Source organism: Sardina pilchardus, chromosome 7, assembly GCF_963854185.1.
Source record: "Sardina pilchardus chromosome 7, fSarPil1.1, whole genome shotgun sequence".
NCBI lineage: Eukaryota > Metazoa > Chordata > Actinopteri > Clupeiformes > Clupeidae > Sardina > Sardina pilchardus.
This window is the reverse complement of record NC_085000.1, coordinates 23,047,455-23,061,849: the sequence shown is the minus strand read 5'-3', so window position 1 is coordinate 23,061,849 and position 14,395 is coordinate 23,047,455. Positions and strand designations below refer to the sequence as shown.

At 40.6% G+C, this 14,395-nt stretch overlaps 1 protein-coding gene, 1 long non-coding RNA gene and 1 other non-coding gene across 4 annotated transcripts; all 3 read left to right on the top strand.

Moving 5' to 3' along the window:
• Positions 1 to 259: 259 nt before the first annotated feature.
• On the top strand, positions 260 to 947 carry LOC134086877 (uncharacterized). The gene is made up of 3 exons (XR_009939774.1): positions 260 to 327; positions 542 to 612; positions 826 to 947. It is a non-coding gene; the product is annotated as an uncharacterized LOC134086877 (long non-coding RNA).
• Positions 948 to 2,037: 1,090 nt separating this feature from the next.
• On the top strand, positions 2,038 to 12,022 carry nt5dc2 (5'-nucleotidase domain containing 2). 2 transcript variants are annotated; one of them, XM_062541344.1, is made up of 14 exons: positions 2,038 to 2,631; positions 3,094 to 3,278; positions 3,962 to 4,036; positions 4,167 to 4,222; positions 4,632 to 4,725; positions 5,334 to 5,462; positions 6,378 to 6,438; positions 7,158 to 7,260; positions 7,592 to 7,693; positions 8,334 to 8,415; positions 9,073 to 9,187; positions 9,933 to 10,073; positions 10,722 to 10,786; positions 11,051 to 11,190. In XM_062541344.1, the coding sequence occupies exons 1-13, from the start codon at positions 2,274 to 2,276 to the stop codon at positions 10,742 to 10,744; spliced, it is 1,524 nt and encodes a 507-aa protein (XP_062397328.1). In that variant the 5' UTR covers positions 2,038 to 2,273; the 3' UTR covers positions 10,745 to 10,786; positions 11,051 to 11,190. The 2 variants fall into 2 exon arrangements, with proteins under 2 accessions (XP_062397328.1, XP_062397327.1); XM_062541343.1 differs by having other exon boundaries at positions 2,045 to 2,631; positions 9,073 to 9,159; positions 11,051 to 12,022.
• A 562-nt stretch (positions 12,023 to 12,584) lies between these two features.
• trnah-gug (transfer RNA histidin (anticodon GUG)) lies at positions 12,585 to 12,656 on the top strand. Its single transcript has one exon. It is a non-coding gene; the product is annotated as a tRNA-His (tRNA).
• Positions 12,657 to 14,395: the final 1,739 nt, after the last annotated feature.

The window sequence follows — 14,395 nt, the reverse complement described above, 5'->3', positions numbered from 1 at the left end:
GGGGGTCTACGCTTTCTCATCCTGTCCTGCCACCCAAGTGAAGTAAGCTATACAGTTTTACATTTGATTTATTTGACTTTTGGTCTAAACATTAATAATAAAAAATAACCATATGCCTCTGTAACTGGTGTTACTAGTTCAGGACGAAGTGAAGGTAAATGTCAACATGCTTAAATTCCTTTGTCTGCTGTAATAAAACCTACCCTCTACCGAAAAGCTCTGTAATGAAATGTACATTTATGTATCTGTGTTACAGATTATTCACAAGTGGCTCCAGTCTGGTTTGGGGGTCTACGCTTTCTCATCCTGTCCTGCCACCCAAGTGAAGTAAGCTATACAGTTTTACATTTGATTTACTTGACTTTTGGTCTAAACATTAATAATAAAAAATAACCATATGCCTCTGTAACTGGTGTTACTAGTTCAGGACGAAGTGAAGGTAAATGTCAACATGCTTAAATTCCTTTGTCTGCTGTAATAAAACCTACCCTCTACCTCAAAGCTCTCTAATGAAATGTACATTTATGTATCTGCGTTACAGGTTATTCACAAGTGGCTCCAGTTTGGTTTGGGGGTCTACGCTTTCTCATCCTGTCCTGCCACCCAAGTGAAGTAAGCTATACAGTTTTACATTTGATTTATTTGACTTTTGGTCTAAACATTAATAATAAAAATAACAATATGCCTCTGTAACTGGTGTTACTAGTTCAGGACGAAGTGAAGGTAAATGTCAACATGCTTAAATGCCTTTGTCTGCTGTAATAAAACCTACCCTCTACCGAAAAGCTCTCTAATGAAATGTACATTTATGTATCTGTGTTACAGGTTATTCACAAGTGGCTCCAGTCTGGTTTGGGGGTCTACGCTTTCTCATCCTGTCCTGAGTGATTCTTGACATTGAAATTATATCAAAATTTGTCAATAAATGTTCATACTTTTGTCATTAATGTTTGATTTCGGATTTATGTTGAATTGACAGCGAAGCTTGATATTGAATGATGGCAAAATAGCATTAAAACATTGTCTTCCTATGCATCAACATCATGACATCTTGACATAAAATAAATGTTGAATTGACATCAAATGCCAACAAAACTTGACATGGAAATGACATCAACATCATGACATCTTGATGTCAAATAAATGTTGAATTGACATCAAAGCCTGATATTTGAATGATATCAAAATAGCATCAAAACGTAATCAACCATCATGACATCAAATACATGTTGAATTGACATCAAATCCCGACAAAACATGACATCAAAATAACATCAAAATGACATCAGCAGAGGTCAAAATCTTGACATCAAATTGACATCAGTACATTGACGTCAATATGACTTTCATTCTAGACCTATTTCGTGACGTAATTTTGACATCAATGTTCGATGTCATATTGATGTCAAATTGATATCAAATGCCCACTGGGATATAGACTGGATTGCCTTTGAACTACAATGAAGGCTCTAAAACAAGTAATTAAAAACATTTTGAACGTTTTAAGAATTTTAAAAACGTGCGAAAAGGCTGTAGGTCTAAATGTGTTGTCTACAATTGGGTCCACCAGATTTAGTGAGGTTGCTGAATTAGGAGGTTTGGATGGTTTAGGATGATGGATGTTGTTTTAAAAAAAAAAAAAACAGATTCAGGCATAATATCGCTGCCCAGAAGTCTAACTTTTGTGTAATTTGATTGTCGTGCGTAGGCCTATCCATTTTCCATTTGATACAAGAATGGAATGATTGGGATTATGCGCGATCGTTTGATGTTCGAATTCATTGGACACTGTTTTCCGATAGGGTCGAAACGTCTCAGTGGGTCAGGGTGTGACTGTTCCGAAATCTAGCATCTACCCCCTACCTCTTCACTTCAGTCACGTACCACATGTAGGCGGTGGCATAGGTTTCACCGCACTGGGTTCCGCGTGTTTGACTCGTTGGTTCAACCAATCAAAATGGATTTCGCGTGTTCGACTCATTGGTTTAACCAATCAAAACTTGGCGCATTCATTCCAGGCTGGCATGTAAACACGTTTCTGATGAGTTGTGAGGATCTCTCGATTCAATAAGAAGCCCATTGGCCACGAACAAAGGCAACAACATGCCTTCCTCACAGGATTGGTGAAAGTGTTCAGTGTCCTCGCTCTCTGTTACCATCTAACTTTATTCTAACGACCTGCCACAAGACAACAAGCAGTCCGACGAGTATGTAATCGGTAGGTGTTTTCAGTTGGTCTTTGCTGGAGTTGATAAACGCGAAGTACTTAGAAGATGTCGCTCAACATGTCCTGCCAAAAAATTGGAGCGCTCGGCCGTGCATTTTGCAGGAAAAGTCGCAGGACAGCAACTTGCACAGCATCGAAGATTCCTGCCTTCACATGTGGCACGTTAGCATCGAGTGGTCTGAATGACCAGAAAAGCAGCGAAAATGCTTCTAGTTGTGACACTAAAGTGAGTAATTCAGCAGGCTGTCATTCATCTCCGGCTCCCCACAAGCACCAAGCTGGAAAGAAGAGAGGCGAGGAATTGCTTTCGAGATCGGGCAGAGCTTATTCCTCCACTGCCCCTAAAGTTGACCCCAAGACCTATCTCTGGGCAAGATACAATGAAATGAAACGGCTCGTTCACGGTACGGTAGTTTGCCTTTGTGTGTACGACTTTTTTACGCTCCTTTATTGCGCCAGTCTTTTGTCATTCTTTACCAAGCATAGGCTACAGACAATGAATGCCGCTCAGAGTTTAAAATTGTTGCTTGATTACATGGACAGAATATGTGTGAATTGCGAATGCGAATGTACAGTACGAAGTGAAAACGCTGTGTTGGTATGCTAAGGACCAGACACTCACCCACATCTTAAAAAGTATTTCTTCCACCAAGAGCAAATGGAATTGTGCGTTTAGGAAAGACTTTGTTCATAATCTCTGAAACCAAACAGCAGAGTGATCACTTCAGTGGGAAATTGTTATGCAACATTTATTAGGACAGCCTGTGCACACCATCTGCACAAAGCTGCTTAAAGTTCAAGTAAGAATAAATGAAACTACAGCATTTGGGCTACATTGAAACGTATTATTTCTGCTTCATCCACAGATCTTATCCCTCCAGGGGTGTGCAATTTGCTTAACCCAGCCACTATTTATGCCAATAATGAGGTTCATCTAGATGAAGTGGATATCTATGGGTTTGATTACGACTACACCCTGGCCTTGTACTCCAGTGCCCTTGATGAAATGATCTACAACAAAGCAAGGAACTTCCTTGTCGAACATTTCAAGGTCTGTCTGCCATGTCCAATCTCTGTGAAACATCCTTCATAACGCATACTAGGTTCCTATGTGGTGCAAATGTCCACAGAAACATAAAGCAATTGATGCACATTGTCAGTGAGGATGACAATTCACCTATGAGATTACAGAGCCACTTTGAAGTTGACTCATCCTCGGTTAGCCCAGTTATGCCACGTTCTGCTCTATAGACACGTTACAACGGGTATACAATGGGAGTTTAATATGTGCTTTGGAAATACAATTATCTCAGATAAGTGACTGTTAAAGTGAGGAAGTAGAAGACTCGGCCATTAGTGTACCCAGCATCCTGTTGCGTCTATAAAACCAGATATTGGTCATTCACTACTGATAGCAGCAGAGCTCAATCAATGATCCTACATTTGCTCAGGCCTCTATGTCCACAAAGAATCTGTAACATGGACATCACAATGCACTCTGCTGTGGCTGGCACTCTAATCAAAAGCATGAAGGCCTATATTGACCCCTTCTGACCTGGAAGAGATTAGATAAAGTTGGCTGGTCACCATAGAGTGGACAATGGACTTTCAAAATGTTCATATACCAAAGATGGGATACAGGTATCAGGCCTAGCTGTATATGATCTTCTTGTAGTTCTTTTAATATCAGATGCAAAACTGGTTGTTTGATATCTTTGTTTCCTACTCCTGCAGTATCCACAAGGCATCAGCAAATATGACTACATCCCCAACTTTGCTGCACGGGGGCTGCACTATGATATCCACAAGGTACAGACCTGCAAACGTGTGCTTTTCTCTCTGTGGACAATAATGACTGCTTGAGTTTGAATCTAATTGCAATATTACATTATGCTTTGTTGTGATAAAAAGCACTCAAACTAATATTCATTTGCCATAGGGACTTCTGATGAAAATAGATGCCTTTCATTATATACAGATGGGGACCGTGTATAGGTGAGAAATCTGCAATTTGAGCAGACATCAGCATACATTATTCATTGTAATAAATCTCGAGTTTGAAGTAGAAATGCATTGGTTTATGTGCACCATTGTTTTTAATCCTCCCGAGTCTCAATATAAACTTTGATATTCTGTTCTAGTGAGGCTTCGGTAGAATTCAGCACCCTCTTGAGATTATACTTGCTCAGGTGTTGAGCACGCTAGTCCAGTTATTTACATAAAAACACAGTCTTCTCGACATGTTTGGATGATCACAATCTGCTTTTTGGCCAAAATTTTTGTGAAGGTTCTTGCAACACGATAATGTAATCTGTCTGCTGGTGTCTGCAACTAAACGAATGCAAGCTGTGTGAGCTTGTCCTCCACTCTGTCTCACTGACTTGAACCTGATTGACATCCTCAGGGGTCTGAAGGCTGTGCCCGATGAGGAGGTCATGCAGCTTTACGGGGGCACCAATCACGTCCCTCTTCACCAAGTCAGCGGGTTTTATGGGAAGGTCAGTGGAGGACGGCCGCCTGAACATTTTGTGTTTATTTACTCTCAGAAAGGGATGCAGACAGGTTTAGTAGGTCCATGTTTTATTGTGCAGTTGAGTTGGGACCCCTGTGGTCTTTGCCTGTTCTTCTGTCTTCAAAATGCGCAGGAGATGCAGAGATCCTCTTAAGCTATATTTATTTTTGACTCGTGCCCCTCTCATACTTGAGAAATCAAGATTCCAGACTTAAATGCAAATACTGCAGCCCAGTGAGGTCTGTTTTCAGGAGATAAAGTTTGAACAAAGCTGAACTGAAGCAGATTGACTTTGCGTGAAAATTTGAATAGAGAGAATATTTGAATTTCAATTTAGATTTCACATCCTCAATTTCAGCAGCTTTAAGCCAGCAAGAATGTTTGTATGACTTGACATTTTTGTGGGGAATGATACTGGAGAGTATTTTGTTGACATTGGTTTCAAAATCCCTCTGCAATACCTTATTTTGCGATATCTAGCAGTCAGTCTTTGTTTCACCAAATCCACTCCCATTTGTATGTGTTCAAATTCACATCACCCGTTTGCAATTGACTGTTCAGCTCTGTTGTGTGCTTTCTCTCCCAAACTGGCAGGGCCCCAAAATGAAACAGTACATGGATGTGTTTTCAATCCCCGAAATGACTCTGCTAGCTGCTGCCAATGACTTCTTTATCTCCAATGACATCGAGTACGACCCCGTGCACCTCTACAGGGACGTGTCGGTGAGTGCATTCTGCGTAACCTACTTGGACTTTTCTCCTTGACCCTCATGTCAACATCCTCTGCATTGAGAGGATGTAGCCTATATGAGTGTTCCAGTAGTTTACAAAAATTGGCTTCTTAGCTGCCCTCAGGCTAAAGTTTTGACCTAGGTTATAATAGCTGTTGTGAAGTGTTTATAATCTTTGTGTAATTATAACTGCATTTGACCTTGTTTATTTTCTTGGACAGTGATCCAATGCAATTTGTTTCCCTAGCAGGCTTTAGTTGTTTACTCTGTCTAGATTCAAATGAAGGGGGAACTTTTTGTTTGTAGACTTTTTTTTGGTCTGTGTGTGGCAGGGGGAGGTCTTTTCTTTTTGATTCCGATCACCCCAACCCCCACCCCATCACACACCCCGCTGTTGTGAAAAGGAGTCGCTCGCTCTGTCAGTGACTAAGCCCAACTGGCAGCGCTGTTGAGGACTCAATTTAACAGGCTCTGGCAGAACCCATTGCTTAGCTCTTTCACACAACCAATCCACTTCAATGGCTTCATTATGGCGTTGAATAAAGACTGTAACAAATAGCAAGTAATAGCAAGATAACACTTCCCGTATTATCATCCTGGTTTTCAAATGAGACCTTCTTTGGTTTCAGAAATAGGTGAACGTTTGCTTTTTTCTCTCCCCGCACTCTCTTGGTGAAAGCCACTGTGGCACAGAGGAACAGGGTGTACTGTACGTTCGCACTGGAATGCGAGTCGGTCTCTAGTGGTCAGCTCTGACGTCCTATTGGCAGCGACCGAAAGCTGTGAGGGAGAAAGTGGGAGTGTGACAGAGTGTGCTCCTGACCTGAGCATGGAAAAGAGGATAAAAAATGTCCTGATCCGCTGTGAATGTCTGTGTGTGTAAACATGAATAAAAATGTATTTGCAGGAAGCCATAGGAATGGTGCACATCAAGGGGTACATGTACAAGTGGATCATGCAAGACCTCGGTGAGAACACCATACTTCTACGATCGCCACATTTGTTTGCACCCTCTTCAGTGGTGCAATAAGAAATACAAATAAAGAAAATAGGCTGAAATGCGAGTTTTACAACTGCAGGGCTATGTTGTGATGTTATTCCAGTGCTTTTTATGTGTTCTAACATTAAAGTCAAAAGATGAACCTAACTACTTTAATAGTTAGATAAATGCGGTTAAAGGACTGCATCACTTTAATTCATATTTAGATGAATAAACTATTCCTTTCAGCCAGTTATCAAGTGTCTGTCCAGCTGCGTCTTATAGCGTTGTAATAATACACAATGGTGTTGTCATAAGAAATAAGAACCTTTGGAATTACAAGCGCTGTTGATAGATGTTGTTGACTGACTGCAAGAGAGCTATCAGTTTCTAAATCAAAATTGAGGAAGAGTGTTATGCAACACTGCTTCACAGGAAATCACATACTTGGGACTATTCCATTTCCTTGCGCAGGGAACTGTTTGTGCAGTCCATGCAGTCTTACTGTTTTTATCTCTTCATAATTACAATGTTAGGCAGACATACTGTACCCCAGAGGTTCAATCAAGCAATTTCCCACAGCTGTGTGGTCTGAGACATTAGTGTCTTGGGCTACAGTATGTGCTTGCATAAACAAACACTCATATAAGAGTGCTGAAGGTTGAGAATTTACAGTTGAGAAGGTCTGCCTGTATTTTTCCCCCCCAGAGAAATACATCCTCCGAGGGGATGAGACCTATGCTGTCCTGCACCGTCTTGTGAATCATGGGAAGAAACTCTTCCTGATCACCAACAGCCCTTTCAGCTTTGTGTGAGTGGACTCACTAGTTAAAGTGTACTGTCTGATGTGCCTTCTGCCTAAATAAATATTGATATGAATACATAATGCCAGCTACAGGCTCTTAAGAAATCAGAACATATGCAGAAGTCTCTCTTTTATTCTTCATTAGAGACACCTTCATAACGTAATAAACCATTTTTGAAAGATCAAATTCCCAGTGCAAGTAAATATGAAGATTGTTCTCTGGTGATGAATGCTGACACATGGACAGCATCCAGGATCCACGTTGGCCCTGTGGTATGAGTGGTACGGGGGGTGAGGAGCCTCCTTGTTGACGATGATCATTCTTTTCCATCTGCAGGGATAAGGGTATGAAGTACATGGTTGGGAAGGACTGGAGGGACTTCTTTGATGTCGTCATTGTGCAAGCAGACAAACCACACTTTTTTAATGACTGTGTCAAGTGAGTATCGCTGTGCTGTATTTACACAGCAACTCTGCTCTGCATATTACTGTTTTTTTTGCTGTCATCAGTCCAAGAATATTTTTCCAGGTTGTGATAATTCTTAGGTGTCTGTCACATTTTGGCTGCCAGATTAAAACGATTAGGTTATGATGTAATTCTGTGATCGCAATCTCTACATTTTTGGAGTATATTGTCTAAGGAGTTCAGTGGTTAACACAATTAGATTATGACGGAATTCTATGCTGGCTTTCTTTGGATCTTTGAAGTATGTTGTCCATGGAATTCAGCATTGTTCATAATAAGTCAATTTCTGCACAACACAAGAATATCCATTAAGTTAAATGTTATAGTTATCACTTCACCCTTTCTTTATTAAGATGATATTGTTCATGTTAATGATAGTATTAAAATAGTGTTAAAAACTGAAGCCAGTATCTCATAATCGCGTAATTACGTAACATAACATGTCCCATATGATGACGACCCATGAAATGACACCCAACTTGATGTGCATTTGAAATACAAAGCCAATACATCTGAGACCAGCACTGATATGCTAGTGTTCTTAGGTATGTTCTCTTTTTGACCAGAAAACATTATGATATGGGGCCCATGTAATATGGCTCTTTTTTTGCAGACCATTCAGAAGATTGGATAGTAATGGAGACCTCCAGTGGGATAAGATCAAGAGTTTAGAGAAGGGTCAAATCTACAAACAGGTACAAATTCATTCATCTGTATGAATTAATTGGCTAGTTTCTGATTGGAGCCAAAGGTTCAGGCAGGGAACAGAGGAGATAGATGTGCAGGTTTCCAGCCTGAGCTTCCGGGCGAATTCCAAATTCGCCGGAAGTTCAGGCAGGGTTCACCCAGCCTACCATTTTTAGGTTTCTGCTCTGAGGTCTGTAGCCATAAATCTGTAGCTGCAAATTTCTTAAGTTTCTTTCATTGGAGAAATGGACAATCACCAACTCCTCTCATTACAAGTTGAAAAACAGAAGGCACATCACTCCACACATTTGGCTACAGCATTGTCTCTGTTAAATTAAAACATTCAACTTAAGTCCATTCTGCAGCATGTCACCTCTTTCTCCTCACTTTCTAAACTTGGCAGTTGCAGTCACTTCCTCTCTCCCTCCCCCAAACTTTGTACGGGGCAACCACTGTTAGTCCATCTGTCTCAGGACAATCCAGTGAAACCCTGCCCTTCCTTTTGCACAGGCTGTTAAGCAAGTCAATGAACCTCTCTTTTTAGAATTAGATTAACAGACGTTGTCATGGTAAATTCATGTCAATCCATCTTAATCTCACCATTACTGTGAAGGGGGGAGAAGTCATTTAATCTAAGAGCTTTGTATGCATGCCTCTCGTTTCAGGGAAATCTGTATGATTTTCTACGGCTGACGGGCTGGCGTGGGTCCAAAGTGCTCTATTTTGGAGACCATCTCTACAGTGATTTAGCTGTGAGTCATTCTCATATCTGCCTGCATAGTGCGTGTTGACGTGGGTCTGTTTGCCCAACATGTTTCCAGTGTTCGTCACTTTTGCAGACTGCTTCCTCAAGTGTTCTCCAGCGAACAGATTATTGTTCCAACTTAAGTGAACTGTAAACAAACTAAAAACACCAGTGGGTTTTTATGCACATCTCTGTCTTGCCAATCGAAGAGACATCCAACACTGACAACTTCATTTTAGAGTAGATTAGATCAGTGTTATCATGGAACTAATAGAAAGAAGGTCCGCACATTGCTCTTGATTAGTTTAATTTATTAGAATTCAAGTTACGTTTCAAGCCTTATGTCTCTTCCTCAGCGTCTCATACGGCTCGAAACGTAACTTGAATTTGAATAAGCTAAACTAATCGAGAGCAAGTCTGCGGACCTTCACATCCATCAGGGGGTGGTCTTTTCCTTTCTACTTTCACAACCTGAGCAGTCAGAGTTACCCAGAGGGAGGCTGAAAGCTTGAAAAAACATCAGTAAACAACTGCTATAAAACGGAAGTGGTTTGCAACACGTTTTTGGTGTTGTCAGTTTAACGACATGTGACATGTGACAGGTGCTGTCCCATTCCTGTTAGTAACATTTTGTCCCCTTACAGCCTCTCTTAGCTCTTATCAACAGATGTCAGTTATGTCTTTGAGGATTCAGGGCGTAGACCTGAGGGATACAATTGAGATTCGCCTTATCTCTGTCCTTTTGAAGTCCTAAGCTTGGCTGTCAATGTTCTCTTGCAGGACCTGATGCTTCGCCATGGCTGGAGGACGGGTGCCATCGTGCCAGAGTTGGAGGTGGAGACCAGGGTGGTGAACACAGAACAGTACGCCCAGAGCCTCACCTGGCTGCAGGCACTTACAGGCTTACTGGAACGCTTACAGGTATGTGCGGAAAGAATCACTTCAAAAAGACAGTACAGTATTGTTCTGCAAGCCTTTGAAGGTTGATCAAGTTTTCACATGTCCTTTGTTTTAGTTGTCTGGCTCATATCAAAATCCTTACATGCACGACAGCACTTGTATTGTTTCGAGAATTTTACACAAATGTGTTTCATGCAATGGGTTTGATCCGGTTATTGCAAAAGTTAAGAAGTTGAGCAATTAAGAAACTTTGTGATGGTATGTGATGCAGATAGCAACAAAAAAAACTTTATAGCTGACTAATCACATTTGTAAGGCCTTTATTTAGTGATTCATGAAACATGTGGCTTGATGCAGAGTTTTTTTTCAGGCTTTGGTGAAGTTTTTGCTTTGTCGTAGATTCTTGACACAAATAAAAGTATTTTAAAAACCTCAATGGCTTTCATATCATGTGTGGACATTATGATTATGGTCAGTACAAAGCCTGATTAAGCAGTGTTTCATTGGTGAATTATTTCAACTATCCTGATACACTTACTTTTACAAATAAATACTTTTACAAACATCAGGTATACAAGTTATCACTGCTAATATGGATGAAACCTTTAAAAAAAACATTAAACTGCTTAGAGAAAATGATATAATACCATTGTGATTCCTGTTTTACAGATGCACAAAGATCCAGAGTCTAAGAAGGTTCTAGAGGACTGGCTGAAGGAGAGGGAAGAACTGAGGCAAGTCAAATATGACTCATATCATATGCAGTTGTCATGTTTTTCCAGCTGGTGGAAAAGACAAAAAGAGTTATGGGGTTATGGCTTAAATTACTGGTAGTTTTTAAAAAACAAAATGGAGTATTATTCAATCCGAATGGTTCGGAGAGATGCATTTTAGCAGGCAAATGAACAATTATATTGATTGTGTTGTTTATTTTATGTTTAGATAAAGTTTAATTATTAGAATGTCTCTTTTCCCATTGTTTTTGTTCCTCCTCATAGAGCTGTCACAAAGAACCTCTTCAACCCTCAGTTTGGAAGCATTTTCCGTACGTGCCACAACCCCACCTACTTCTCCAGGCGCCTGTGCCGCTTCTCCGACCTCTACATGGCCTCCATCAGCTGTCTGCTGAACTACGACCTCTCCTACACCTTCTACCCGCGCCGCACCCCACTACAGCACGAAGCCCCTCTGTGGATGGACCAGCTTTGCACTGGCTGCATGAAGACTCCATTCCTGGAGGAGATGGCTCACATCCGTTGACCTAGAGTTGTCATAGAATCTCCTCTTATTCTATGGCTCTGGCAGCGAATAGGACCTGAAATTACTTCCAGATGAATGCTGAACCTGACTGTGATCAGGAACCGGACATGTGCCGAGCTCTTCGGGAGGAAGAGAGCTCTGCTAACGTGGCAGCCTGAGTTATGGCTGTTCAAGCTGTGGCACCACCTCCTGGAAGAGTAGATGTATAGCATTTTGAAGAACAAAACTGTGCAAATAGTAGCACAAACTTAAACGTTTACTTCTAGGTTTTTTTGCAAGGATACTGACAGGTCTCCTTCAATTACCTGATTTTCCCACCCCTGTGAGGTACTGGGAATACATGGTAGTAGAGTACTTTGAACATTGATTTGTAGCATACATTTTGTTGCATCTCCACTACTAGGTCAATTGCAACATTTGCTGGATGTGACTGTTACAAACTTAATAGCTAATTGTGTTGTCAGTTGATTTCATGTAGACAAGGTTCTCTAAACATTTACATTTTCTAAAAATAGCAGTGAAAAGATACTTTCAATTCACATATTTAACATTATATTTACATCGGACAATCTGTTACATCACCTTTTTTAACGCTTTATTTTCTAAATCAAATGAATAATAAAGAAAAGGTCATTTTGAATGCCAGGTTTTTAAATTGCCATCATTTGTGTAAATGTTGGAGAATAAACTGTTGATAAAAAAAATGAAAATATTTATTTTTCTTTTTAGCAATACTGAAGTCATGAAGTATTCTGATCTTAGCATTGAAGTATGCATGTACACCACCAGACTGTATAAAATATATTTAAAAATCGCTTTATAATGTCCTGTTGGATTTTTGAGGCAGGAACTTTTTCAGATTCAAATTTGTTAGTAATATAATACCAGAGAGGGTTAAAGCGGAGTCAGTAATGAAGGATCTTTGGTAATACTACGGACTACGCTGTGTACATGCGTGTCATATGTCCATGCGTGTCCATGACTCCCTTCCATAGCCAGTTGTGACATTAAGTCTTACCAGATCGTCTGAGAAGTTATACTTAAATCAACACTAAATAGTTTGTTGTATCTCAAAATAATGTTTTCAAAATAATTTCAGTGGTTCATCAACTCGTAACTGGCTGAACGGCACTTCTGCATTAACATGTCGAGCATCGCGTTTGAAAGAAAATGAATGTGAAATGCTTGTAGTTGTCTAAAAGCCTTATTCCAATTTGGAACGGGTATTTGAACCCAAATTATCACCGCGCATGCATCGCTGACATGTAGCTCGCCGTGATCGTATAGTGGTTAGTACTCTGCGTTGTGGCCGCAGCAACCCCGGTTCGAATCCGGGTCACGGCAGTGTCAGCCAATTTATTTTCGTTCAGAAAGTATTCTGATAGGTTAGGTTATATTTTAGCAGCATCTGTATTCAAAGACCCTTCGATGATGTACTATGAAGTATTAACAACTGTACTATTGCGATGACAACATAGGCTAATGCAAATGATTTAGGTCAAAACGGCCAAACACGGTCAAAACCTTGTTGAACATTTTTCTCTGAGAATTAACTCACTAACAACGGATCATTACTCGCATCGCATCACTAATGAGTAATGTGTGGGATGATCCACAGAGCCCGTTGACAAAATTAGAAATCCCCTGTCCACTCTGATCCCCACTGTAGCTAGACTAATCTTGATTGATGGTGCAGGTGCATCCATGCGTTGCGATCATGTCCCAAATCTATTTGACCTAATATAATACCATATACCATAATAGCCTACGTAGCCTACACGAGTTTACATTTAACCAAAATAGTGCAGAAGTTGATGTCGAAGATATAGCCTAATTCCCTGCCAGGCGCACACAGGCTCTTATGTTAGAGTGCTGCTCCACATACAGTATTTTCATCATAGACGGTCCACCTCACTCTTGCTTTCTGAAACAAAAACAGTGATGTAATGTTTGTTTGATGTCACATCCTGTCCAAATGGGTGGCCACATACACAGTAAAATGTTACCCAGGGAAAAAGCCCAACATAACATAACAAAATATATTAAAAGCCATGTGCTAATAATGGTTTTATAGATTTAGATGAGCCAACACGAAATATATCACATTCATCACTGCTCCAGCTCGTGCAGTTAATTTACGCAATATTGGAATACAATCTGAAACATTGGCAAAATGTAGGCTATGATTATCTGGTCATAAACTATTTTTTACAGTCTATGGTCATAAACCTTCATCTAGTCATATTAACGTGACAGGCACAGAATAAGACTACTACAATAAACTAGAATGCATTTCCCGGTGGGAAAGTGCGAAGTGTGCTTGCTCAGACGCGCCGCGACAGCGCCCGGCAGGAGACGCGACTGCTCGTCCTCAGGTCAAAGCGCCAAAGTTTGGCCAAGACGCGAAGCTGCTTCGAGTTTGGCGGCGTTGCCCTCGATTGCCGAATTCTTACACTGACCTGACAAGTTGCCTAGATTCATCAGTGGTATGGCCCAGAGCACATCCAATGTAAAAATGTAGATGTCATCCCAAAGACGTAAAGAGATATGAGCCAAAATGCATTTTTGCTAATTGCGGCGCCCCCTAGTGGCCAAATTACAACACATTTACTGAGGCTACTTTGGATGGTGTCCAAAATCATGCCGCCAAATATGGTCTCAATACCTCAAAGCGTCTCCGAGATTTGACCTCACTTCCTGTTTGGACGCTTCAACATAGAATTTGATTGGCTGTCAAGGGCTAACGCTTTGATGTATGAAAATGAAATGTACACCTCTAAGGTCTGTAGACCTTGTGTTGAATTAAGTATGAGTTGTTCACGTGTAGCCAGCATGAAACACGTAACCACTGAAGGAAGGAGGGAGCCTAAGGAACTAGGCATGTTTCTAGAACAAATACGAGTAGCCTAATGTTATAGCTATTCTGTTATGCGGGAACATCCGCAGTTTACTCACTGTTGAATAAGTTGCAATGTGTTATAGCCTCAAATGGATGGTAAAATAAACAGGACGACTCACCTGTTCAAATGATGTAATAGGATCAAATTTGGTTTTGATATGTCAAAGCAACCAGGCTGTTACTG